This window comes from Leptosomus discolor, chromosome 2 (genome assembly GCF_034619465.1).
Source record: "Leptosomus discolor isolate bLepDis1 chromosome 2, bLepDis1.hap2, whole genome shotgun sequence".
Classification (NCBI taxonomy): Eukaryota; Metazoa; Chordata; class Aves; order Leptosomiformes; family Leptosomidae; genus Leptosomus; species Leptosomus discolor.
The window spans coordinates 76287551-76315530 of NC_141392.1; the positions used below are offsets into that span (position 1 = coordinate 76287551).

The window sequence follows — 27980 nt, forward strand, 5'->3', positions numbered from 1 at the left end:
ATGCCACTGGTAAAAAGGAACATAGACCCCAGGCACCTGTGCCACACAGCTCTGCCCCGAGGTATCAAGAATGAATTGGAATGTGTCACCAATATCTCCTTGGCAAATATAATCAGACAACTGAGTAGCCTAAGTAAGTACATTGTCTTAATAGCTGTATTTGGAACTAATATATTTTACAGTCAAAGTTTTTGTGGCCGAAGTAGGAACGCCTTTTCAAATTCTCAGTAGAAAATTGTGGCTGAGCCTTGAAGGTACTCCTTTTGTGGGTAATGACTAGCGTGGACTTGTGTGAAAGAAAGCTAGGAATTTTTCCAGCAGCACATTTAAAGCTGTTCAGCCATATACTTCTGTTACCAGTGGAACATGAGAGAAAAAGATAGCTGGTAGTTAATGAAGTCAGTAACTGCTAACCTTAGAGCAATTCTTGAGTAGGGAATATGACATAATGAGGAATATATCACTGGTTGCTTAATTATCTTAACTTAAACCCTTGGTCATGTGATCATTCAGAAAAAAAAGTAGTTGCCTTTTAAAATGATAAACCCTGACATGTAATTGTTACATAGTATTTCAAACAGCTAAAGATTTTTCTTCCTCCTTCTCCCTTCTGTCAACGGTTTTTCCCTTGGTGCGCTTGAGGAGAGTGCGTACTTCTCAAGCTCTAGAACTTTGAAGGAGTTTTTCTGAAAAGGCTGGTTTTTGGGTTGTTTTTTCATTAAGTTACAGCAATTTTAAAAAACTGTCAGATGAACCAGCATGATAGCATTTTGAATTTCCAATACTACAGGCGCTTTTTAACCACTAGGCCATTAGTAAGACTACGAGCACATTAAATATTAAGATGTGCAAGTATATACATACACAATGTGAAAAGCTCCGTCAGTATCTTGGGGTCCTAGGTGATGTAGTCTAATTTGTTAATTAGATTGATTTAGTTATTGGTTTGATGGTATACTGTATGGTGACTCTGTTTTGGCAGCCTTTCAAAGCTGTTAGGGTGCTATTAAGTTGAAGACTTTAATTGAGGACATTGAATTACGCAATTGAGACAGGAATGCTTACAGCACATAAATATGAACATTATTAGTATAGCTGCTGCAACAGCAAGGAAAATTAACTTAACTGTTTAAATTCTTTTCAGTGAACCAAGAGCATATCAGATTAGGATGTAGAATATGATAACCATCAGTGGTCTTTCTTCATTCTGCCAAAAGCCCTTCTCAGACTAGCCACTCGTATACTAGCCTCCCTTTCCAAGTCACTCTTATTAATATTGTATTAATTTATTTTGATTTGCTTGTTTTAAAAATTCTTACTTGATTATATACTCCATCTATTTCTTTGTGTAGCTGGCATACTAAGTTTACATTTATTATTTACATTTGATATTTTCATTTGACCTTAAAAAAACCCCAGCAAATCATTTGGGTTTCAGTTTTAAAGAACACCAACTTCTCACTCAACATCATGGTTTCTGTACTCACTTATTGAGGTTCAGCTGCCTTTGCTGTTTTCTTGGTCAGGCTTATGCCTGACATGGTGTGTACAACTGCTCAGGAGGTCAGGGTGAAGCAATACCAGCACAGAAAGAACTCAATTAAGGGAGGGGAAAAAAAGTATTGAAGAATATCCATTAAATGCTCCCGCATTTGTTATATGGCTTGCCTAATGTATAGCACAGTTAGAGAGATGCTTTCAAGGGAATGTAACCATAATTATATACTTTTAATATATTTTATATATATGAAATATATATATATTATATAAAAAGTAAACTCCTTTTCTGTAAAAGGAATGCGGTTCTATATGAAGCAGAGTTGCATAGGGATGAGCCCTAAATTAGCTGTTTCCACTTGACAGGCATTTCTGTCATGAACTTGTGACTCACTAGAGGTCAAAAAGGCATGTAATGTTGGAAATGACAAGGAAGATAAGAGAGGAGGGAAAATGCACTAGTTTGCTCTGCAACAGCAAGCCCAGAATAGGTAATTCAGAATTTTTAAAAGTTAAACTGATGAGCAGGACCTGTTACCTTGATCTTTTGTTCTTCCCTCCAAATATGTCATGGTGTTTGTAGGTTTTCTTGGAGCAGTGTTTATACCAACTGAACTAAGTTTTTGGTTTGTACTGTGTATAGTTTTAACAAAAAAAAAATTTTCCTACGATTAAATAGAACATGTTTTGCAAAATAATCCTTATTTTGCAGCAACGTTAAGGATTGCTCTATAAAAATGGAGATCGCGTTACAAAGGTATGAGTACCTGTGAAAGTATTTTGTTCCCAAATCCTTTTAGCTTTTCTGCCTGTTTGTGCTAGTAGCAATACAACTCAGAAAGATTTGGGAGTTCTGGCATTGGAATTTTGTCTCTCATGTGCTTAAACCCAAATAACCAGTCTTCACTTGGTCTGTCAGTGTTCCTGGTGTACAGCGAGGCCTGCTGACATGCAGATAAATTTTAGTAGTTGCCTGTGAGTCACAGCCAGCAGGCATGGTTTCGCAGCACTCCCCTGGCAACCAGCTTCTCTGCAGTCCTTCCCTTTTTATTTTCTGTGGATAATGTGTATGTTTGAGAATCAGCCTTTAAGTTGTAGAGTAAACGAGGCTTTATTCTGAGAGGGAAAACGAGTGTTCTGGTGGGATTTCATTTCCTTTAAACTAAAGCTGCTTTTGCTTTTGAGGGTAAAGTTATGCAAATTTAAATGAATGGTCTTTGACCTGATTAGCACTTAGTCATTTCTGCCTCTAAGATTTTTTCAGTTACTGGCCCTCAAATGGAAGATTAGTCTTCTGCCATTATGACTCTCAAGAGTAACCATTCTTAACCTTTCTTCTGATACTATATGGACAAAGAGCGCTGTGATGGAATTAGAGCCTCCAGTACTTTAAATGATACCAAAAAACATCATTTAGAAAAGCTAAGTGTAGAGATTTTTCATGTATACTGTTAGATCTCCATTCTTGGAGATATTAGTAACTCGACTAGATTAGTCAAGCAACTGGATCTAATTAGATCTGCTTTGAGCAGAGTGTTGGACTAGATGACTTCTGGAAGTCTTTTCAACCTGAACAGGACTGTGTTTCTATGATCTTGGATACTATGTGTAAGTAGGACATACATGCAGAAACAGTACCTCTTAAAAGCCAGGAATTCTGTTTTCCAGTGTTTCAATATAAAATGAAAAGAGCTTTACATCAGTGTGTCAGCAATAGCTGCTATGTGCCTCTATACAAATTCTCAATCCTTTCATAGTTTATTTGATGTGTTGCTTTTAATTGTTCAGCTTGAGAAATTTTTTGACCTTTAAAAGAAGCTGAGATGAAAGGACAAAATACTTATTTCTGCTTTGAGTGATAGTCCATGCCTTTCTCCCTGGAGCATGAAAACACACTAGTCTGTCTTGATACAACCTACAAAATTGCCAGTAAGTAATTTTTTTTTCCCCTGTCTATTCTCAGTCTTCTCTAACTTCATAACGGGATCTGGCTTCTGACAGCTTTTCTTAGCACTGTGGCAACAGAAACTCTTTGGACAAGAGCAACAGCTGTTTCAGTTTCCTAGCCATTCTTCCCTGTATTTCTTGCTTTTTGACTATATCTGCTTTGAAGGAAAGCTTACCTATTTTTTTCATCAATATTGCAGATAAATTAGTACTGCAGTACTGCCTGAGTTCTTGTGTGTTGGTGTATGTCAGGCTATATAGCATTCCCGCATATGTGAAACACAACCAATAGCACTGTGCAGCTGTGCCATTGTTAGAAGATGGATAAATAGTTCTTTTGTTTGCGTGTAACCTCCTCATTTTTTCACGGCTGTTGACCAATCTTGTTTTTCCTTTTATGCAGCTGTTCCCTGTACACAGAATCTCAGTACCACATAAGAAACCTAACTGATGGGGTTTGTTCTTGGCCCTGGTCTCTGACACCTCCATCAGGGGAGGAGGACATTTCTCCTTTTAAGTGTGTTCCTTTAATTTACATTGCAGTCATTCAGACCAGAACTTTTAATGAATCATAGCAAGATGTCATTTCCCTTTTTTCCTTCTACCTCTGTATAGAGACTGCTGCATAACTCTGCTAAGATGGAGTGCCTTTTATGTTAGTGAAAAAATATTTCAATTAACATTGAACCTTCAGTACCTTTCCCCTCTTTCTGTCTTTTCTTTGTACTATTTCCTGGTTTTGCCATGTTCTCCTAGTTAGTTATTTCTTCCCCTCACCCCTTATTTGTTAGCTTTCAGGAATGAAACCCTGACTTTCGAGCATATTATTTCGCTCCCTTTTTTCCCCCTCTCAGACACTTTTAACTCTTCTTCCTTATTTTTTGCTTGCTATGCCATCCCCTAGAGGGTTTTAAACAGTGCTCATCTTGTGAGAGACATTTTCTCACCTCAGGAAAACCTTCACTTTGCCATGGCTTAAGGTGTTAACATTCAATAAGTGGGAAATGTTTCTCCAGAAATACTTAGCAGCAAGGTCTCTGGACTGCAACTAATCTTTAGAATCAGGCCTCTTCAGCTCAAAGACAAGCCTCTCTCTCTTCATCCTGTCTGGACAAAATCTTCGGCACATGGTGAGGCCCCTGCGTGTTGCTTGATTGGAGGTGGGTCTCTGCAGATCTGCACCTAGAGCTTCAGTCAGTATTCCAGAACCAGCAGAATCCCTGCAGCAGGTCCTGCCCCAGGAGTCCTCCTTCTCACTGTGCTCGTAAGCATATTGAGTATTCTCTGTGAATTTTCTTCATTAGTCACCCTTCTGTCTTCATTATTACTATGATTGCCAGGGAATGCTAGAGAAAATGTTCTTATGCACATGGGGTAAGGGAACTGATGGACTTGAAAACTAAAGGCTTACTCAGCTTTTCAGAGACCTCCATTCTCTCAGTGTCTAATTTCTTGATGTTGCCTCCCCAGCAGTGTCAGTATTGCCAATGTGATGCTGTTTCATGTCCACCTCGAGTGATAATGAGGGGATGAGCCAATGGTCAGTAATTTCTCATTGAAAACAACTATGTATTAGCTGAAAAAGGTCCTATCTGTCATTAATTCCTTGCCTACATAGAGCAGTGAATTTAGGTGATATTAAAAAAGGAAAGGAAGAGCAAGGCTTACCTGTGAAATTATCTTTAGGACTGGTGCCTTCAGCATCAGGTTCAGCTCTCAGCAGTCTTTTTCACAGATTTCTGAATACCTAATGGATAATCTCAGCCGGTTTACTTGGTGGTGTCCTCAGTGGGCAATAAGAAATGCTATCTCATACCTTCATGACTGGACATTTTTGAAGGCTGACTTTTTTCTTCTTCAATGTCAACAGAAGGCATCAGACCTCCTCCAGAGATGGTCTTTAACAGAGTTAGTTCAATACTTTTGATACTCTGATCAGTTGTCTGAGAAATGCCTCGTTCAATTTTGGTGGCTAAAGGAACCAAGTAGTTTCTTCAGTACTCTGATATTCCTGTTAGCAATCTTTAAATCCAGTCCTTGTGGACTGCCCTTACAGCTTCATAATGATAGGTTCCTAATTACCGTCACTGAACTAAATTTAGTACATCGTTTTTCAGACCTTGCTCAGCCATAGCCACTGAAGTTCTGAAGGATCTACCAAGGTTCTTATCTCAAAGCCTGGGAAGACTGTTCAGTCTCCTAGTTTTCAGTCCGTCTCCTAGCCACTGAGCTGTGAGATTGAAGACATCCTAATGAGAAACAAGCCTAGGGTTTCAAGGGAAACTCAGATATACCTTGTTTTTTGCTAAAACAGTCTATTAAGTAAAATCAATGTAGTGAAGATCTGAAGCTGAATCAACAGGCAATAGATATGTTAAATTATGTGTCAGAATTAAGGGAGGAGGAAAAATGTATTAATAGCCTTAGAATAACTTTCTTGTTTTGCTTTATAAAGGGACCGTGGTTATATATTTTTATATTTGGCTTATGCGATAACTTATTATCCTGAAAGAATATTTTCTAAGATATACACGATATTGTATAGGAAGGAACTATTCAGTAGTGAATAATGTAATTTTGCATAGTGTAAGTATATTGGGAAGGGATTGTGCACTAGGACATCAGACAGGTTTTACAGCTGCTTCTGTTTATGCTTTTCTTTTTTAGAAAATGTACTGGGCAAAAATATTGTTTAGTGTGTGAATGGGATTGAAATAATAGAAATCAAAGAATGGTAGCATATAGGTGGGAAACAGACCGAATTATTTGCTTGTTTTTTCTGATATTTTATCAATTTCTACATATTTTTAAAAAATCAAATTGCCAAACCTATATTTTTTAACCGTAATAATATTTTGAAGTTTGTATGTTTCAATATATCAACATATTTACTATTTTAATATTAAAATAAAATGTAATAATATTAAATTTGATTATGTAACACCTCGTTATACGTTGCCTTTAATAATGTCATGAGATATTTAACATATTAAATATTTGTATCATTTAATTCCACAGCACCCCCACCCCACCAAGCTCCAGAAGTTTGACAGATTAGTTAAGGCTAAATTAATTAAGATTAATACTTTTGGCAACATTGAATAATTGTCTCATTTTGATTGTCGCGCTTGATGCATCTTGCATTGACCTGGGATTTACCAGTCATCCTCTTGAATTTCCCAAAATGATACTGTTTTATGGTGTTATGCACTTTAAGTGCTCAATTTATTTATCCTGATGGCTACTTGAAATGGAGACCATGGTTCCTAGAGGCTGCTGATGCCATAACCGATCTGCGGGATGCTGTTTCAGGTTTAAATGCAGTTGAAGGGTTTGGTACTCTTTTTCTTAAAAATTGCAAAAGGATAGTAAAGAAGTGGCTTCTTCCACAAGTCCTGCTTCAGGACTCATGTCCCACTCCTTGCCTGAGAGCCTGTAACTAAATCTGTTGGTAACTGATCTGGTGTTGTAGAATGATTAATTTAAATGTCCTTTCCTTAAGGTTTGCTAACGGATACAGCATAGAGAATGCCATAGTTCAGGTGAATTTGAGGGACTGGAGGGGGCTGCTAATTTATGCCCTGAGCTTGCAACGTGTTGGTGTGGTTCTAGGAATTTGTTCAACACAATATATAAGCCTTGTAAGACGTCTTTTTGCCACACTTTGTTTAATTAGCCTGAAATAAGGCTCAGAACCTTATGTGGTGATTGTAGTCGAGTTCAGTTCGTCTGATAAATACCCAGACCCACAAAACAAGACAAAATTAATATTTCTTCTGCCTTAGTATCGCTTCATATCCGTGTATTGGATAGTTAGAAATTATTCGTTTGTGCACAGAAGCCAATGCTGGACAAATGTTTAAGAAACTATGGGGGAAGATTTAGAGATAAAACAAATTAAGAGAAACAAATGGTGAAAGAGGAGAACTGTGAAATTGATCAGTTGTTTTTTCAGATTTTATAAGCCACTATACACTTACTGCCGTGGTAATGAACAAGAGTGGATGATACATGTTTTGGTGGTTTTAATGTTTTTAAAAATGAGAAAGGTAGAGAGCAGTATTATTTTTATTCTATTTTCAGCTAGTAACTACTAGCTAGTATTCTGGTTTAGCTCATAGGTCTGTTTTAAGTGTCAGGAAAAGAGTTGTTCAAAAAAGGCTATCAAAACACACACACGTTCTTGCGGATGGGAAGGACAACAGGTCACTTCCAAGACATTTTATTTGGCTGTCACAAAAAAGGACATTGACTGACACCAGAGGGAGCTGCATTCCTGTATCCCTTTCTTGTTGAAGGGTTAATTGTGAATAGAGCCCTTTGAGACAAGAGAAAAAGTTGGGAGAATAAGAATAAGCTGAATAGTCCATTCCCTAATTGAAAATAAATAATAAAGAATTCTCTTATTTAAATGAAAAAACTTGTGTACCGTTAATAAAAATAAGTGCCAGTATGATGGGCTGAGAAGAACAGCTAGTAATAATTGGAGGGAATGTGGCTTGCCTTTTGAAAATGACAACTTTTGGTGTATTTCTCGTCAATTAACCAAGTTGTGCAAATACAGTGAAATAAGCTTTTCACAGGTGTTGAAATAATTTATTTGCAGAAGTCTATATTGTAATTTAATCAAATAGGCAAACAAGATCACTGGTCTTTCTAATCTGGTATTATGTATCCAGCTGTGGCCAAGATCCTAAGGCGTTATTATTTTAATTGTCATAGTCATAGTCATCTGTCACTCTCTTTATCGTATTGCATGAAACAAGAGTAGAGTTTTTCATCAAGCAGTCCCATAATTATGAAAATTTTCTGAAGTGTTAATAATACTCTGGAATATTCATTCTCTGTAATGGAATTAATTTTGATTCCTTATTCTTCTAACATATTACTTATAAATCAAGTGGAATGAGATCAGCTTTGTTTACTAATGTAATTTTTTCTCGTAAGATTTTTTTATTTATTTGAGTTTTTGTGACACTTAGGTCAGTGTTATCACTTGTAATTGTATCTTTTGTAGTCCATTCAAAATTCAAGAGATATTCATCTGGAATACTCACAGAGAGAGCAACATAAATAGTGGATTATAAATGTTGTATACATATATATATTCACACATAGTATTCTTTTGAAGGGAAGTTTTACATTTCACTAAAAGCAAACATTTTGCTTTGCTTGAAAAAGCGTTTAGTTAAATATACTTCAAGCTAAATAAAGAGGCTGCCAACAGGCATGTAGGTAGAGACATTGTGGTTGGCATACCACTTCAAATGTGACAGGTTGTTTTTAATGTATTTCCCATTTGAAGATTAGTGTTCATAAGCATAGGCAAATTATTCCGTGCAATATGTTTGTGGCTGTATGCAACATAATGAAAAGATTTTTGAGACAGATTATTTGCAATTGGAGCTCACTAATGAGATAGATGAATTGTAAGCCTGATGAAATGATACAGATAAAACAAACTGCAGCCTTAAAATACACCTATAAAAGGGAAGTTGTTGGATTTTAGAGCCCTGCAATTTACTTTTTATTGTATGTATGAAATTTTACAATTTATTTTAATTTTAATTTGCATGTCTGAATGTTATGTGAGTTGTCTAATTAAGATGAATAATATGTCTGAATATATTATCTGAAATACATTAAATTTAGAGTAAATGTGTATTAAAAGTTTAGTAATCCTGCTTTTAGTGGATCATATTTTTAAGTAATTTCTCTTGCTTTAGGTACAGGTTAAAGAACATAAACTTTTCAGAGTTTCAAGACATGTATTAGAAAGTCTTATGTTAGGTGAGTTGCCGGCTAAGAAGACTTTGCTGACTTTCCATCTCTTTTACTGTGGCCTGGTACTTAAAGACAGAGGTTCCCAGAATGGCTGCATCTTTGATCTACTTCTCAGTGTGGCTAATAGCAGATGCTCCAAGAGTATCATGTATGATACTCCTACTAATCTCCCAGCCTCCAACTCTTTCCAGTGTGGATGCCTCTTCAACCAGCTGAGGTTTCTGCGTATTTATTAATGCTTAGCGTCTTTCTTTTGCATGCATTAGTATCATTGACAAACTTTAATATCTTTTTTTTTTCAGATCACTTACAGATTATCTTTAATAGTGTAGGTCCCAGTACAGAAACCTATGAAAACTCACCTTTCTCAACTGTGAAGACAGTTATTTATTCCTTCCTATCCTCTGTTTGGTACCTTTTGAGGAATTATTTATCTGTGCCATGTCTTGTCTTTTTTTATGATCTGGCTGTTAAGTATTCCTAAAAAGCTTTATTTAGAGCCTTTCAAAACTCTTGGAAATCTAACTAGATGATAGCTCTCCATCCATGTGCTTATAAACATTTCGGAGGTGTATTGGGTTTGCATGGCAAGGTTTTGGTAGTGGGGGGGCTACAGGGGTGGCTTCTGTGAGAAGCTGCTAGAAACTTCTCCTATGTCCAATACAGCCAATGCCAGACGGACCCAAGATGGACCTGCCGCTGGCCAAGGCTGAGCCCATCAGTGACAGTGGTAGCACCTCTGGGATAACATGTTTATGAAGGGGGGAAAAACACCTGTGAAACTGCAGCAACAGTCAGAAGACACTAGTGAGAATATGTGAGAGAAACAACGCTGCAGACACCAAGGTCGGTGAAGAAGGAGGGGGAGGAGGTGCTCCAGGCACTGGAGCAGAGATTGCTCTGCAGCCCATAAAGACCATGGTGAGGCAGGCTGTCCCCCCGCAGTCTGTGAAGCTTAACAGTGGAGCAGGTATCCACCTGCAGCCCATGGAGGACCCCATATTGGAGCAGGTGGATGCCCAAAGGATGCGGTGACCCTGTGGGAAGCCTGTGCTGGAGCAGACTCCTGGCAGGACCTGTGGAGAGAGGAGCCCATGCTGGAGCAGGTTTGCTGACAGGAGTTGTGACCCCGTGGGGGACTAGTGCTGGAGCAGTCCATGAAGAACCGTAGCCTGTGGGAAGGACTCATGTTGGAGAAGTTCATGGAGAACTGTCTCCTGTGGGAGGGACCCTGTGCTGGAGCAGGGGAAGAGTGTGAGGAGGAAGGGGCGGCAGAGACAATGTGTGATGAACTGACTGCAACCCCCATTCCCCATCCCCTTGCGCCACTGAGGTGGGAGGAGGTAGAGCAAATTGGGAGTGAAGTTGAGCCTGGGAACAAGGGAGGGGAAGGGGGAAGGTGTTTTAAGATTTGGTTTTATGTCTCATTACCCTACTCTGACTTTTGATTCGCAATAGATTAAATTAATTTCCCTAAGTTGAGTCAGGTTTTTGCCAGTGGCAGTAGTTGGTGAGTGATCTCTCCCTGTCCTTATCTTGACCCACAAGTCTTTCATTATATTTTCTCTCCCCTGTCCAGCTGAAGAGGGAATTGATAGAGTGGCTTTGGTGGGTACCTGTTGTCCATCCAGGGTCAACCCACCACAAGAGATTTCACTTTACAAAAGCTGTGTTGTCTCTTCAACAAGTCATTCAGGTGTCTGCTAATACAGTTCTTCCTAACGATTTATACTAATTTGTCTGGATGTCAGGCTTGTAGCTCTCAAGATGTTCCATGAGAAAATTTTTGGACCTTCCTGCTGTACTTACCACCTTTCAGCATGTATTAAGGAGATTTACAAATTGTTACTAACATTTTACTGGCCGTTTTGTCGATTTAGTTTTGTAATTTTTGTATAGTTACTTCAGTTTCTTTGAGCCTTCCACAAAGAAGAGTTGTGGCATGAGGATCTCTCCAGTTCCTTTCACTGAACACCAATGGAAAGTGTCAATTTAGCTTATCTGAAGTGATCTTGTCTTCTCTGAGTACTCCTCTATACCTTCGTTACCAGCTGGTTCTACAGACTCCCTGGCAGGCTTTCTTGTTTCTCATGTCTTTAAAGAAATATTTATTATTAGTTTGGTAGTTGTTCCTCAGACTAGTTAGTTTTTGGGGTTTATGTTTAATATGTCAGAATTTATGATCCTTTCTATTTTCTTCATTTGTACATTTCTTCTGATATCCCCTTTTATAGCCTGTTGTTGAGAGTCGTGCTGGTTTTCTGTTGTCATTACCTAAGTCTTAATAAATGGTATGTGCCAGCCTTGTGCTACCCACGTGGTAGCTTTTGATGTCTTTATTTAAAAGTGTCCTCATTTTTATGTATACTTCCAGATTTATTATGCACCAAAGGCAAAGTTTTCATAACTATCCTTTCCTTTTGTACCTGTCAGAACTTGTATGCAAGCCAGGTGGTTAGAAATTTGTGAGATTTATACTTCCAAACCCAAAGTAAGTGCACAAACAGTTAAGAAATTACGTACACACAGTATGGTAGAAAGTTTTAAAAGCTATCATGTGGTATTTCAGAATGTGGCTACAAATTTTGCTAGGCAGTCTGGTGGGTTTTTTCAGTGTCCCTGGCAGACTGCCCAAGTTGAGTCTGGAATGCATTAGAAGCACTGCATGGAGTACTCGGTCTGTGGAAGAGAAACTTGTTACAAGTCCTTTCCTCGTGGTACCTGAATCTCCTGCTCTTAGGGGCTAAATGTGTGATGCCCATTGAAGTGAACAAAGGAGATTTTTATTTTATTTCAGTATAAATTAATCAGTTACTAGATTTTTGATCCTTCAAAGTAGAATTTATTATTTTAGTCTGTGTTTTTGAATAAGCTGTTCTAAGTAACCTAGATGTAAGTATCATCTTCCATTTTTGAAAGGTCCTCTGAACAGTAGGAGTGCAAACTGTCCTTCGTTTTGAGAAATATTGAGGTAAATTCCACTTGGAAAGATTAGTTATTGCTCATACAGGAGCAGCTTAAGGTGCTGGAAATCATCCTTTTATATATATATCCAAGAAACTAAACAGTCTAGTTCGTTGCCTATCAGCATAGTTAAATCAATTTATACTAGCTGAATATCTGTCCTGGAATGTATTACATAATTTCATTTCTGATAAATAAATTACAAATTAAGTATTTAGTTTTTATTTACTTTTCTGAAGCATTCTTAATGAGCTCAGTAAGTACAGGTTGTTACAAGTGATACTCAGGCATCTTAGATGTCCTGTCTTAAAAAAAAAAGTTAGAAATCTTTTTCAAGGCAAACTTACTTGGCTGTCTTGTGATATGCTTGAATTTTTTTTTCTTATTTCAGGTAAATATGCTGAAGATATATTTGGTGAACTTTTCAATGAAGCACACAGTTTCTCGTTTAGAGTCAACTCCTTACAAGAACGTGTAGATCGCTTATCTGTCAGTGTTACACAACTTGATCCAAAGGAAGAGGAATGTAAGTTAACTCCTGCATTGAAGATTTCTGATTTTGTCACCCAGACACTATTGATACAGGAAATGAAAAAAATAATAGTTTATAAGGACACAGAGCAAAGCATCGTGAGAGGGAGGTCCATTTCTTTATCTGCTACAGCTTTCTTTTATAGCCTTAAGCAGCTTTCTGAGCTCAGCATTTGCATGGTTACTGAACAGTACTGTTACCAATGAATTTGCGTAAGAACTGCTACAGGAGCATGTATCACTTCAGTAGTGTTATATATCAGTGTTAACTATTAATAATAGGCAATATTATGTGAATACTTGGAGATAAGTCTTTACTGTCTTTTAAATCTTCCTGCTAATTCCCATGGAATGTTAACTATTTGTCCAAGTAGGGGTTTTGCATGTAACTTGTTACCATCTTACTTTTTGTGTGAAGTTACAGTTCTATAGCTCCATTTATTGACGCTATATATCCCCTTGGATTCTTCCTAAATAGCTTTAAGTACTCTAAATATTGGTTAGCACTGAGAAAACAAGTACTTCCTAATGTTGATAGGATATGGCTTGTGCCTATAAGATAGAATTTGTATGGGATTTAAATGATGCGTAGGCTTTGTGATGACCACAAGAACACTGACCACCTAATATGTAAATACCGTGAAGCTTTTTTGCCTTCCTGGATATCTTTTGGGTTATAGGTGGAACTATGAAAGGTCTTGTAATGCCAAGGAGTTTTAGAGTGTTCTAGGCTGTATGGCTAAGACCTAGAAAGCAGAGCCACGTCCTGTCATGAAAAATAGCTTCAGATTGCTTGTGGGATCCAATTTTAAAATATAGAAAGCTGTTTCAGTTCTGATTCTCTAGGTATAGTAGTTGTTTCAAAAGACAGCTGTTCAGAGCTAGTAGCAGATTTTCCATGAAATCATGACTTGCCTAGGGGAATTCTTACATTAATGGGATTTTCCAAGTTTCTTGGCAACTCAGCATGAATCGTACACATACACCTCTTTTTCCGATAAAATACCATGTTTGCTATGACTGGATAATGACAAAAATCCTTCTGAGTACAGTAACAAACTCTTGTAAGAGCTGTAATACTCCAGAGTTTTAATGTCATTTCTGCATTTACCTTTCACGGCCTAGGTTTTGGTTTAAATCAGACTGGGATATATGTTGATGGGGCATATCTAGTATGACAACCGTTTGCACTTCAGGAAAGTGGAGAGATCATTTAAGTCATTGAGTTAAAGCATCTAAGGCTGTTACAGGATAGCAAGATGGAAAATTGTACTTTCCTGTGTAAATGGCCTTTGACAAGTTTGGCTGTAGGTTTTGGTACTAAATATCCATAACTATGTGATGTTAGAGAGTTGCTAGAAATATTTTTAAATAGTATGTAGTCCCAACTGCACCAGATCAATAACTTTTTACGGTACTGTGTATACTGTAGCATTTGCTAAAGTGTATAGCTAAAGTAAGGGACAGACACTCCAATTAAAGAAAACAGGGCTGGAAAGAAGTCTATTTGGTCAAGACTAGGGTGGCTAAACGTGACTCGAATCTGATACTCTGGATTTGTCTCTCACGCCGTAGAATAACAGTGACTGCTAGTACTTCAGAGGAACACATGCAGTCCTCTATGTCAGGAACTATTAAATTACTATTTTTATTAACCTAAGAATATCCAGTCCTTGAGCCATATGACTCAAGGTGTTCCTTATTCACAAATGTCTGCCCAGAATGAGTCAGCAGATGAGGATAAAGTTGATGAGAGGAAATTCGATTTATTTCCTTAAAAATTAGGGGTCAGGAAACTGTTTCTCCTTCAGTATCCTCTTTTGGGCTTGAAATTTAGAAATTCATCACAAATAGTTTTGTTTTAGGCCTGATCTAGGCTAGAATAGCTGGGGGATGTTAACGCATGAAGGTGTGGGGAAAACATTTGGATTTACCTTTCTTAACCCTCTGCAAGAATTAAGCAAATTTCAGTACTTCTGCGCAGCTAAGAGCATGTGTAAAATGGGCTGTACTTGTAAAATGAGTCTCATTTGCTAGTTCTTTGCCAGCAGGCAGTAATAGAAGATTTAATGTGTTCCTTTGGGCCTATGCTATTACACAAGAGGAAGAAATTAAGATTAATTTAAAGCTAAGTGGCATGAACAAATCCAGCCCAAGTCAGATTCATTGAACGAGGAGCAGATACTTGACAAGATGTTTCTGGCAGAATCAAAGTAATAAAAAGCTCTGATTTTTTTTTAATAGTCTGTGTGTTTTCTCATTTTTAATTATTACAGTATCTCTGTGAAAGAATAAAACCAAATGAAACCAGTGTCAGGATTGTATCTTGAAGGAACTAACTGCGGGTGCACAATCTTTCTGTCACAGAAGAATCGCTATGAACTTGGTTCAGTTTTAAAATTACTACACTGTTTTCAAATACTTGATTTATCAGAATTATTAATTTTATATTGCAATAGATTTTTTTTACATAATTTATTCTTTTTACGTATGTGTGGGGTTTTTTCCCCTCAGAAGAGGTACTGAACTTGCATACAGACAAAAAGAAATCCTCTGCTTTCCTTCAGTAAACTGAACTTTATTTCAATTGTATGGGAAAATAGCCTATATGTATTCAAGAGTTATCATATCTGAAGTCTTTTTAGGACTGGGAAAACACCGGTTTTCCCACCAAAAAACCTTGCTATGGAGGTGAAGTAAGGTTGACAGTTTCAGTAGCCCTGTAATATAAGATAGCCTCATAGGTCAGAAAATAAACCCTAAGAGTATGGTTTCTTTGCAACTATTTTTAATTTCAGTATTTAATTTATAAATAACATTACAACTCTCTCCATATACATGCAAGTTTTATAATAGATTTTTGTTATTTTACCACATTTTTGTGAATTTATTTGTGCTATTAAGCTTGAAGTACTACTACAAGTAAATAATTTAATATCTGTAGAAATCTGTCAGTTTTTAAAAGAACGTTCATTTCAGCTTTTATTTTCTTTTTTGAAATGGTGATACACAGTACAGCTCTATGTACAGTGTAATGAAGTATTAGAAAATAATTGTGTATCACTCAGAAATAAATGGTATCATGGCAGAAGGAGGATTTATAAACTAAGTTTATCTGCATATTTTGGTATTAATTTAGTGGTTCTTTAAATGAACTGCCTAATTCTATTTAAGTCTCAAACTGGAGAGGATTTTAATCTCAAAGGCAATGTATCAAATCCTTCATTTCTACAGTGTATCTGTTAAAACTGTGACAAGCAACTTAAAAAGCTTAATGGCAGAAGTGCTATGGGTGAGCAGCCTGGCATGCTTCAGGAAAGGAATCAAACAATGTTGTGAATTGTATTTCAGTAGGTTTCTGGCTTTCAATAGGTGTGGTGGTTGTTTTTTCCTAAACATTCTAGAAATACTGCCTTGTCCTAAAAAGCATAGTTATTCAGAAATTCTGCTGGGTTAATGCTAAAGAGAGATTTGACGTTTTGCTATAGACAGAAAAGGTGGCGTCTGGTGGGGAGAAACCTAAAAAGCTTGACAGCTAATTGTGGTCTGTGTGCTTCTGAAAATGGGAGACTCGGTCATCTTTCAAGTCAGGATACTCAGACCACTGTGAGACTTAAAAGGGTAGGGTAGTAAATCCCATTTTAAGGGGCAGCTTGCTCACCATCTCTAGCCTCTGAAGAGGAATTTGGTGACTTGAGTGTAACTGTAATCAAAGTTAAGATCAGGGAGCACATGAAAATTCGGTCGTGACCTGCATGTGTGATATGTTAACGTGGAGAATAACACTATCGTCAATTCATTCATAAGAATTTTTACCCCCAAAGTCAAATAAAGAAAAAGACTGTTAAATTAAATTGTATAGCAGATCACTTTTCCTGGCACATCTCCACTTAATGAAAGTTGGATTTGAATGCATCTCCCTCTCAAAGGTCTATGCAGATGGGCTGAGCTCCCACTGCTCTCTGTGCTTTTTCTCCAATTTTCTTAGCCCTCGATTCAATTTATGGGTTATTTAGTAAGTAAATCAGTTTTAAATTAGTGTGTCCAAGGCTTAATAGTTCAGTGGTAAAGCCATGATACTGCATAATTTGTGTTTTGTATATAAAAAGAGGGATCTGGACAAAATGTCGTTTGCTAAATAATGGGGTGGTTCTGTTGAGACTCACCAGCAGATTCAGTGCTTGATGCAGCTGGGTGATTTACATCTTCCCTAACGGGCAGCTCAGGGCTCCCTGGTTCTACACGCGCTGCATTTAAAGCAGCTTCTGAGTCCTCTTAAAAAGATTACTCTAACATTAATGTCTTTGTTTACCCATAGTAGTTAAGCTACATACGTTCTCTACCTGAAGAGTGCTTGAGCTGTTTTGGATTATTTTTAAGTCAGTATTTCAGAAAATTTGAAATTCTTGTGTTGGGGACAAGCCCAAAGGAGAGTAGTTTCTGCTCTGCAGAAGTAGTCTCTGCCTAGCGACTATTAAACCTGCAGTGACCAGTCAGAAGTATTCTGATGGCAGAGAAACCCAATATGAGTGCAATTCTAAGCGAAGTGGATAATCATTACAAATATAAAATACATAAAGTAAAAATCAGACTTCAACATTGCAGCATCTTTAGGAACTGAATCACACAAATCTTTATCTGAAAGGAATTTTCAAACCCCCTCCAATTAATTACCTGTTATCAGAATCTTATGACTAAGTTATTCGTTTGATATGGTCATTCATTCTTCCCTGCACTTTTCAAGTCGCTGGGTAAGATATTGAACAGAGAAAGGGAGTTGTGGCAACGTGAGTCCATTGATTTGTGTATAGTTTCCCATGGTCATTCAGATGTGCAAGGAGTCATAGCTGTGGCATTCAAGAGTTCGTGGCCTTAAAAGTTGTCAGGATGAAATTCTGCAGAAAGTATTGAGAGGGAAAGTTTTTAAAAATAATATCTATTATTTATGTATTTATTTATTTACCACCTTTAGGAGAACGGTATTTTTTGGCCTAGAACCTCGTTGTAAATTGTACGTTGGAGTGAGTGTAAAAGAATAAAAAAAAAAATCTACTAACTTTTTTTCTTCTAGTAAGGTAAAATAAAATGTAATATTTGATATCTTTGAAATGTAAATGTAGCTACTTTCTGTCAGTATACTGATGTGCTCCATACCTGACTTTTGCTACAAATTGAGGATTGCGGTTTAATGAGAGGCTTAACAGCAGGTAAAATGTTGTTGTATGTGTGTGTGTGTATATATATATTACTGTTGTATTCTTTTATTTAATTTGTAGTCCAGCCCAAAAGAAGCACAGTTAGTGGGGTGGGGGTTTTCTTAATTTTTTTTTAGGGTGCAATTTAAATACCTTTTTTTTCCTAGTTCATTGTTGATTATAAATAAAAATGGAGTGGCATCTCTTTTTTGAAACCAATGTACAAAAGGTTGGCAGCTTAGCTTTCTGACAGAGATAATTTTTAAATTATGTGGAAAACATTGTTGTGTACAGAAAGACTGGCTGATATAATAGGTCTTTTTGTACAATCCAAACAACAGACACAGTAAAGGTAAACTGGCATTTGTTCAGATTGTTGAATGAATGTTTAACTTAAATTGTGAACATCTCAACATTTAAGGGAATTATTTAAAACCCCATTTTATGTTCATTGCAGTAAACACAAGTGGTATAGCAGATGGACTTTCAGGAAAATATCCATATGAAACTTAGGATCTTGGGCTATATGAAGGTTCTGGTGCTAGTTAGGACTTGGGCAACTGGAAGCTTAAATTTATCAGCATCAAGTCAAATGCCTGCAGCACTTCCAGCTCCTGCTTCAGTGTCTCATCTCTTCTTAGCAATTTGTTTGACCTGTCCTCTTGCTGTGCCAGTTTGTCAATCAGCCAAAGCTAAGTGGCTGGATGACCAGCCAGATTTTCATGTATTCTCCCCCCTGAGATGGCAAGCCACACAGGGCTTCTGTTTCTTAGCCAGCTGGCAAGCTAAACAGGTGGCTTTGTAAGCCAAACCATGCACAGCCCAGGATTACGCTGTGCTTGCAACATGGGATTTACCTGATCCCTGTCTGTAGGTGAGTTGTATCAGTGTTGTGATTCTCAGTATTTTCCATGCCATGTCCTTTCATTTCCTTAGTAATGTTGTCCTAATGTAGTCAGTTGTTTTGAATACTGGCATGCTTTTCAGTGAGTGCCGGTCATTGGATATCAGCGCTAGAAATGCTCTTAGCTGTTTGAAATTCCCCTGTGTTCTCTATCAAGACCTTTGCTGTGTAGCTTAGTTTTAGAGAGCAAGTAATCTATGCTTATTGTTGGGGACTGATTGAGTATCAGGTGTGTTATCCCCTTGTACAAGTTTACAAAAAGTGGAGATGTAAATGAGAAAATGGAGATTATAAATTAGACCAACTGTATTTGCTCACTGAAGAGATTAAGGAATGAAGAGTTTATAGAACATTGTACATCTCAATAATATGATGTCACATACTCTGTGAGCATTTTAACATTAAAACAAAACTGTATTTATTTATTGGAATAAATTAATTTACTTCATTGCTTTCAGAATGTACACAGGTTCAAAGAGAAGTATGCTAACTTTTATTTTTGTTGGTATAGTCTCTGGTAAGTGACAGACAGTTTAAAGAATTGCAGGATTGCCAAGCAGCTCTGAACAAGTACATGTGGTGAGATTTGTAAAACCAAACAGCTGAAGTATAAAAGAATCTAAGACTAGGTTTTTAGATGAGGTAAGCCCAGTTCTTCTAATTGTGAACTTTTGCCAGCACGTAACAACCTGTATTTCATGACAGGTACAAAATATATAGGGCTTTTTATGAGTGCAAAAATACCTGCAGAAATTGAGGCTCCTAGCTGACATTCATACATTATAGTACTTCTTTCACACACTTAAAAAGGCTTCTCAGCAGCTAATTAAATGCATTAAAAAGAATAAAAGAGTGTAATGAAAAAGAACCTAAGGGTAAAACAGAGGAAACTTTTCCAGGAGCACGCAAGCTTGCCAACTGTAATAAACTTCAAAAGCTAAACTGAAAATCAAATAAATCCCATCTTTAGCCTCACAAAGGATGTTGACAATATACTTAGGTAGGAAGACAGAACATTCCAGGAATTGCAAGCCCTCTGGAAAAAATCCTGCCTTCTGCCCCTTTGCAATCAATAGAAATCCAGCTCTGTGTGTGTGTGTACGTATGTGTTAACAGGAACTAGAGTAAAATGCAGCTTTCAGCTGAAACAGATTCGCTCTTTTAAAAAATTGCTGCCGAAGGCCCTGGTGATGTGGGAGGGGGTTGTTCTCTCATCTTGAGTAAATGGTCATTACTATTAACCTGTTCATATAAAATACACATAATTACCTGAAGATCAGGGAGGGAGAGAAATATGAGACTGGACAGGTGCACCGTTTCCACAATTAAAAGTGCAAGTTTCAGCAGTTGTGGTCACATTTCCATTACTCTTTTTCTAAATTTTAATGATTGTGAAATAGAAAAAGATATATGGGCTTTAAAAGCAGTAAGTCAAATATATTTCAAACCACTGTTTAATCTATTGTGTTCACCTAGTGTTGTTTTCCTTTGAATCTTACATAAAGATAATTGATTATTCCTAACTATTGTGCTTAAAACTCAAGGTGTCTCATTTGAACAGACTTGAAGTCTCGTCTTGATTAAATAGTCTCATTAAAAAATAACTGATTAAAAAATTTGACTAGTTTCAATTGTTGGAACATAGTATCACCTCCCATTAAAACTCACTGATTTCAGTAGCATAAGCTTAAGTTATTTGCTGGTTTGGCATCTCAGTGGGCATTCAGGGGAACTGCTACCTACATGCAAGGAATGCAGTTTGGCTTTCTGGTAGTATAAAGGTAAAATCTGTACATCAAGATAGAGAGTAATTTTTTAGTACCAAAAGGGCTGTGAAATGGAATTGGTAAATGTTATTAGGTACTTCTGAACTACAGAATGATATTTTATAGCTACAGTAAGCGATTTGTTGAACTGCTTTAGAGAGACAGAGTTCTGATATCTGTCCAGAAGAGCGAAAATTTCCTGTGAAGCTAAATGGAGGATAATGTACTAGAACATCACAAGCATGTTTTTCACGTAATCTGACAGTATCTTGCCGTGGCAGTATTGCTAGGTGAATTTATATTTGCTGCAAAATGCGTAAGATTCTAGTAGTAATGCTTAACATTTATATTCTAACCAGCATTAAGCAATTCTAGATTAATCCAAATAAACTACCTGTGGTGTTTGTCTTTTTTAAATGGCAATATCCCCTTTCAGTGTCACTGCAGGACATTACAATGAGGAAAGCTTTCCGGAGTTCCACAATTCAAGATCAGCAATTGTTTGACCGCAAAACTCTGCCTATTCCTCTGCAAGAAACTTACGACATTTGTGAACAGCCTCCTCCACTTAACATTCTCACCCCTTACAGGTTAGTAAAATAAAATTAAAAACCAGTTTCTAGGTTATTTTATGTAATAGAGATGCTGTATCCAAGCACCTTGCTCATGGTGAGTAGCACTTGGATATTTAAGGAGCCACACTAGAAAACTGTGAAGCTGCTGGAGGAATACAGGCAGCAGAAGACATTATAAGCATTAAAACTTTACTCACTTTACTCAAATTTTACACCAGTGTAACAATGGTAAGAAAAGGCCATTTTTATTATCTGTATTTATTAAACTATGTAATGCTCTTGGATGAGAAGTGAAGAAAATAAGCGGTTAAGTATGTAGAAGGAAAGGTCTTTAATGGAAGTGAATGTCATTTGCTGTCCCGAAGTCAACTTGAATCAGTACGTGAACACGAGCAGCCGTACAAATTTACTCATTATTTTAAGAGCAAGATTTGAGTCATTGGAATGGGAGTTCTCTGATTTATGATACTCTTTTTTTATCTACAGCCTGCGTTAAAATTACTTTTCTAAAATCAGGACCTTGAATGCAAGGAAAGATAGTAAAGAATGATGGCACAGGAGGTCAATGTTCATCTTTTTAATGTTCTTCAGTAAAATATTTCAGGGTCTGAGATCCTAGGCATTTTGTAATACGCTTTTCCTCTGCCTTAATGTTTGGATTCATGTGTTGTCAAATAAATAATATGCTCTCTGTGTGTCATTGTATTTCAGGGATGATGGAAAAGAGGGTTTGAAGTTTTATACCAATCCTTCATACTTCTTTGATCTGTGGAAGGAAAAAATGCTGCAGGACACCGAGGACAAAAGAAAAGAAAAGAGGAAGCAGAAGGTAAATATGTTAGCTTTGTATAGTTTCTGGTTGTTTTTTCCTGGAAAGGGTTTGCTTGCAGATAGGGTACTTTTTTTTTGGTTATGCAATTAATAACAATCGAAACTGTACAGAGTCATCTTCATTCAACTAAAACTGCTTGTATTCTTTCAATTCCATCAACTTTAACAAATAAATATATAATAACAACAATATAGAAGGGCCTAGAGCTTTCATGCTGTCTTAATGTAACTAACAGCAGGTTTGCCAAAACTTGTAAGTCTTCTAGCAATGTCTCAAAAAGGAGAAAAAAGGAGGAATACAGCAAGAATAAAGAATTTCCCTGGTAGACTTTTATAATACAAAATTCTGACAGTCTTACAGGTGGAAAAGCTTGAATGACATTCTAATAGATATGTTTACTCTAGACTAGAAGGAAATTAGTAGGAATAGAGCACTTTGTTTATGCTTTCTTAAAATTAAACACTTTTAATGCTACTTTTTTGTTTCACCATTATTCTGTATATTTCATAGATAGAGACAGTAAATATAAGTGTCAGATTCAAAATTTCATTTCAGACTTAGAGAAAAAAAGCTACTTATACAGTTCTCTGTATTATTCAACTAATTATCCACTAGATAATGAAGATGAATAAGGGGGTGGAACATCTCCCTTATGATGAAAGGCTGAGGGAGCTGGGTCTCTTTAGCTTGGAGAAGAGGAGGCTGAGGGGTGACCTCATCAATGTTTATAAATATGTAAAGGGTGAGTGTCAGGAGGATGGAGCTGGGCTCTTCCCACTGATGGCCAATGACAGGACAAGGGGCAACGGATGCAAGCTGGAGCACAGGAGGTTCCACATTAACATAAGGAAAAACTTTTTCACTGTGAGGGTGACAGAGCACTGGAACAGGCTGCCCAGAGAGGTTGTGGAGTCTCCTTCTCTGGAGACATTCAAAACACGCCTGGACGTGTTCCTGTGTGATCTGTTCTAGGTGGTCCTGCTCTGGCAGGGGGGTTGGACTAGATGAGCTTTCAAGGTCCCTTCCAACCCCTAACATTCTGTGATTCTGCCTCTTATGGTTTACATATCATATTTAGACCGAGAGTAGATTTTTCCTGCACTTGAGTTGGGATTGGTTTTCATTATTTTGGGACTGATGTTTAAATGCAACTAATTAAAAAACACCGTCTTAGTTGTCAAGTTTTGTTTGCACAACTCTCCTACAGCAGAAAAATCTAGATCGCCCTCATGAACCCGAAAAAGTGCCAAGGGCACCTCATGACAGACGGAGAGAGTGGCAGAAGTTAGCCCAAGGTCCGGAGCTCGCAGAAGATGATGCTAACCTCTTACATAAGCACATTGAAGTTGCTAATGGCCCAGCTTCACATTTTGAATCAAGGTTTCTTTTCATTTTTTCTCTCCTTTATTAAGTATGGATATTCATACTACATAGTGAACATGCTTGACAAATGGTAAATGATGAGATGCTACTGATATTCTTGAAATGCACTAGAAATCATTGATTTAGCTTAATCAAAACTCAGTTTTAACATACTTGGTCAGTGTGTCCTTAAAGGAGTAGTTGTTATCTTGTTATTTTTAAGAGTGGTATGTATCCTTGGAATTCATTGTATCCTTGAGGACATGTTGTTGTCTGCAACTTGAAGAAGGTGTAGTGTCACCATTGCAAGCTTGCATCCAGGTGTGTCACTACATTCCAATCATGACCTACATAATCCCTATTATTCCAGTCTCTTGATTTTTCTCAAGCAGACACTGCCAAGACTATATGGTGGGTGTGATGCCAACAAATGTCCACTTGGAAGTCAAATGAGAACCCTGAGCTTCCCTTTACTCCTGAGCAGATCCAAGATTTGATTGACGTTTCTGGTTATAGTCGATTACAAAATTCAACCTGTTGGATTCTCATTTCACAGCACGTATTTGCTGGTGGCTAAAAGCAGCATTTCACATGGTAAACACCTGCTGCATTTATGCTTCTGGTTTTGTGCAAAACCAAGTCCATTTGACCAGCCAAAAAATATCTGATAGGAAAGAGGGCTGACGAGCAATGTTAGGAGTTTTGGGGGTATGTTTTTTGGGTGTTGGGTTTTTTTTTTTAATTAAAAAGTATTCATTGTCCTCCAAAAAATAGTTTTCCCCTATCCTTCGCTGGCCAAAAGTGCACCGTAAGAGATTATTTTGTTTAGCTTTGTAAGGCTTTCAGACAAACTTGGTAGTGACAGTGGATAATTATGACAACTCTAGGAAATAGTGCTTGCTGTCTGAAAAATGGAAAAACCTCCTTGTAGAAAACTTATCTCAGTTCAGAAAGCAAAACTGGTCTCAGTGCATTTCACTCAGTAGGGTACAACTCAAGTTATGGTGATTAGCATTTTTCTGGGAACAACTTTATAGTATCTTATCTTTGTAAACTGCTCTGTCAAGTCGTTGGCAGAAACATCTGCTTTCCTGCTGTCCTTCTGTGGTCTTGTGCATCAGATTCCACATTAGACACACTTGTTGCAGGACTCCTTTTATACCCTGGCCTAAACCTTGATTATCTCTGTACCAGTAATGCAATTATGAGTAATGCTGTAGCACTTGGGAGCACTGCAGGTGCAGAGCATGTTATTCAGATACAGAACAGCACTGTGCTTTTGAATAACAGAGTAAGAACTTCACCTCCAAAGAATTTGATGGGTGTTCCATGAATGTTATAAAACAATATGGTCGCATATATGTAGGGATAGAGGATCAGAAACGATTACTGAGCATAATGTCTGTTTCATAATACACTCTGATATACGTGTATTTTTGATTGTATTGCTACGTTTACTTAACTCAGAATAATGTGACTCATAAACACTAAGATCACACACATACTGTAGAAATTGTCTGATATACCTGTCAACATCATTAAACCCTTGAGCTGCCAGAAGCAATGGCATGGAAAGTGGGATAAATTACTAAAAAAATATGAAGTACAATGGGCAGCATTGGTGCAGAGAAGATGCTTGAGTTCAGAAATCACACTGAAGTATAGAACAGTAGCTGAGGGCACTAATATTTACTTTTACAAGGTTGCATTGGATCATTTTTCACTGTTTTCCTACAGATCTCAAGCATATGTGGACCATATGGATGGATCATATTCACTTTCTGCATTACCCTATAGCCAGATGTCTGAACTCCTGAACAGAGCCGAGGAGCGAGTGTTGGTCAGACCACACGAACCACCACCGCCACCTCCAATGCATGGAGCAGCAGATGTGAAACCTGTGCCTCCTTGTGTTAGGTATGAAGTGGTCGAGCCTCATGCAGATTTATTGGGGAGTTTTAGTTTTCCACCACCCCACTAATAGTCATTAGTATTATTTCCACGCAGCCCAGGCAGTACACACATCCTAGGGGCTGTGTCAGTCCACAGCCCTGACACTTCTGCAGCTGCAGGGCCACGCAGGAGCTGGAGAGAAAGGTCGGTGTCTGAGCCCCAGAGGGTGCCATTGTGGAGGCAGGCCTCAGCTTGCCATTTATGTCTCCTTCTGAGTTAAATTGGCAAGACAAATAACTGTATGGAAAACAGTTTATGTGAAAGATGTTGCAGTCTCAGGATTTTTGGACATTTGCAAATCTGAAATTCGTGCAACTGAGCTGTGTTTTGAGCCTACATGAAAGGGAGAATGTATCACAGTAAGACAGTCAGCTGTCAAAACTATATGTATTGCAAGTGCTTTTTTTTTTTTTCCTTCCCCCAAGTGTTTTTATTTTCTATTTCTCTATGCCTTTCCAGAACTGGATGTGCAGACTGTTTTCTAGAGTATGGCTCTTGTCATTCCCCTGTTGTTTTATAGCCAAAATTTTACCTTATGGTCAGGTGCATACAAGTTGGAATAGAGGACAGAGGACAGTTAATTCAGACGCAGTTGTTACATCAGCAAGATGTTAGTCTCTTGAAAAGGATGTCTTTTTACTGTTCAGAAGATTATACACAGAAATGCATAACTCTTTAATTTTCCACAACAGCTGACAGAAATTCTCTAGTGGTCTTTCAGGAAAATAATTTTACTGGTCCCTTTTGTTTTCTTCAATTCATCTATTCATTGCACAACGAGTATCTAGCATATAAGTATAGCTCTCTGTACATAGAATTGATGACCTTTGATATTAGCCTCACTCTTCTTGTTCATCAAACCTTAAATACGTATTTCAAACATAACATCCTCATTGCTTGTACTGTTTGTTTTGTTTTTAAAGTTCTGTGAATTGAAGTACTTAATCAACTGCTAGTTCCCTTCCTTCAGAAAAATAATTTGGATTTACTTAGGGATGGGAGTGGAGAATTATACTAGTATAGGAAACCTTTGATAAAGATGTAGGTTTGTATAAGAGCACAAACTCGGTTAATAGCTGTATTTGAGCAAAGGTCTGTTGGAAGACTGATGCATACTCTGTACTGAGAATTAGATTTCCTTGTATATGAGGTATGGATACCTTGAAGTCATCATAGTACACAATGCTTTTTAATGCCCAGCTTCCAGTATTCCTAAGTTGCAGAAGTGAATCTATTACTATTTTTTCCACTGTCCAGCTCTAATAACTTTGTCTGTTATTGGATGTTTCAGTTCTACTGCTGGCTTGGTAGAAAATCGTCCTCAGTCACCAGCAACAGGCAGAACACCAGTGTTTGTGAGCCCCACTCCTCCTCCTCCACCACCACCACCTCTTCCATCCACTTTGTCAACCTCATCACTAAGAGCTGCAATGACTTCCACCCCTCCACCCCCAGTCCCACCTCCTCCACCCCCTCCCACAGCTGCTCTGCAGGCCCCGGCTGTGCCACCTCCACCAGCTCCTCTCCAGATAGCTCCTGGAGTCCTACACCCAGCTCCACCTCCAATTGCTCCTCCCCTAGCACAACCCTCTCCTCCTGTCACTAGAGCAGCCCAAGTGTGTGAAGCTGTACCGGTTCACCCAGTTCCTCCACAACCTGAAGTACAGGGACTTCCTCCACCACCCCCACCTCCTCCCCTGCCTCCTCCTGGCATCCGACCCTCCTCTCCTGTCACAGTTGCAGCCCTTTCTCACCCTCCTCCTGTCCTGCACCCTCCTGCCACAACCATTGTCCCTGGCTCTCATGCCCCCCTAATGCCTCCATCTCCACCGTCCCAAGTGATTCCTGCTCCTGAACCCAAGCGCCATCCTTCAACTCTTCCTGTAATCAGTGATGCTCGAAGCGTTCTGCTGGAAGCCATACGGAAAGGTAATGTTTGGCTATTAATGGGCAAAAAAGAACGGTCTCAGGAACGTGCTAAATACAGATTAGCTTTGAGAGATGGAATTGGTTCACATGTGGAAGATCTTAGTTTAGAGGAACGCATCTTCAGTCTGTTTCTTGCGTTCTGTTCTCTCCAGTGTATGTGTTGCCAAGTAGACAGATCTTTTTCAATTTGGAATTGCGCTTATCAGATGTTTAGTTTGGATGGCAAAACTGGTTCTCTGTGGAAGTTCGATTTAAAAAAGAAAGTACATGGGTTTATAGATGGTCTGTGGAGATTATCTCTTCATTTCTGCTTACCTGAAAATGTAGCTATTTCTGTTAACCTACAGATTGTGTAGAAGGCAAAAACATTGGTTTTCAGACCGTTAGATAAAAACAGGCCAGATCTAGTCTGCCACTGCAATTCTGACATTCCTCTCTTTAAAAACTTGACAGAGAGCTTCTGTCTGAGGGGGCCAGTGTCCACAGCCTTCATGTTGCTTGCACAGCATTTTGTGAATCATGAGCTAAAGACTTTGTATAACGGTGAAGGAGGGTAACATGTTTGTGATTTGATGTTCTTCAGGTATTCAGCTACGCAAAGTTGAAGAGCAACGTGAACAAGAAGCTAAACATGAGCGCATTGAGAACGATGTCGCTACTATACTTTCTCGTCGCATCGCTGTGGAATACAGTGATTCAGAAGACGATTCAGAGTTTGATGAAGTGGATTGGTTAGAGTGA

General features: G+C 38.0%; 1 protein-coding gene across 1 annotated transcript; it reads left to right on the forward strand.

The window, feature by feature from the left end:
- WASF1 (WASP family member 1) lies at positions 1 to 27980 on the forward strand. The gene is made up of 8 exons (XM_009956278.2): positions 1 to 133; positions 12584 to 12718; positions 21025 to 21178; positions 21875 to 21992; positions 23203 to 23375; positions 25095 to 25274; positions 26602 to 27239; positions 27823 to 27980. Exons 1-8 carry the CDS (start codon positions 1 to 3, stop codon positions 27978 to 27980), a joined length of 1689 nt encoding a protein of 562 aa, XP_009954580.1.

What these genes read in the sequence shown, in the direction of transcription:
- WASF1 (XM_009956278.2), top strand. Translation starts at nt 1, where the DNA reads ATGCCACTGGTAAAAAGGAACATAGACCCCAGGCACCTGTGCCACACA. An exon ending in AACATTCTCACCCCTTACAG is followed by an intron (nt 21,179 to 21,874) that starts GTTAGTAAAATA and finishes ATTGTATTTCAG; the next exon opens with GGATGATGGAAAAGAGGGTT. An exon ending in GCTTCACATTTTGAATCAAG is followed by an intron (nt 23,376 to 25,094) that starts GTTTCTTTTCAT and finishes GTTTTCCTACAG; the next exon opens with ATCTCAAGCATATGTGGACC.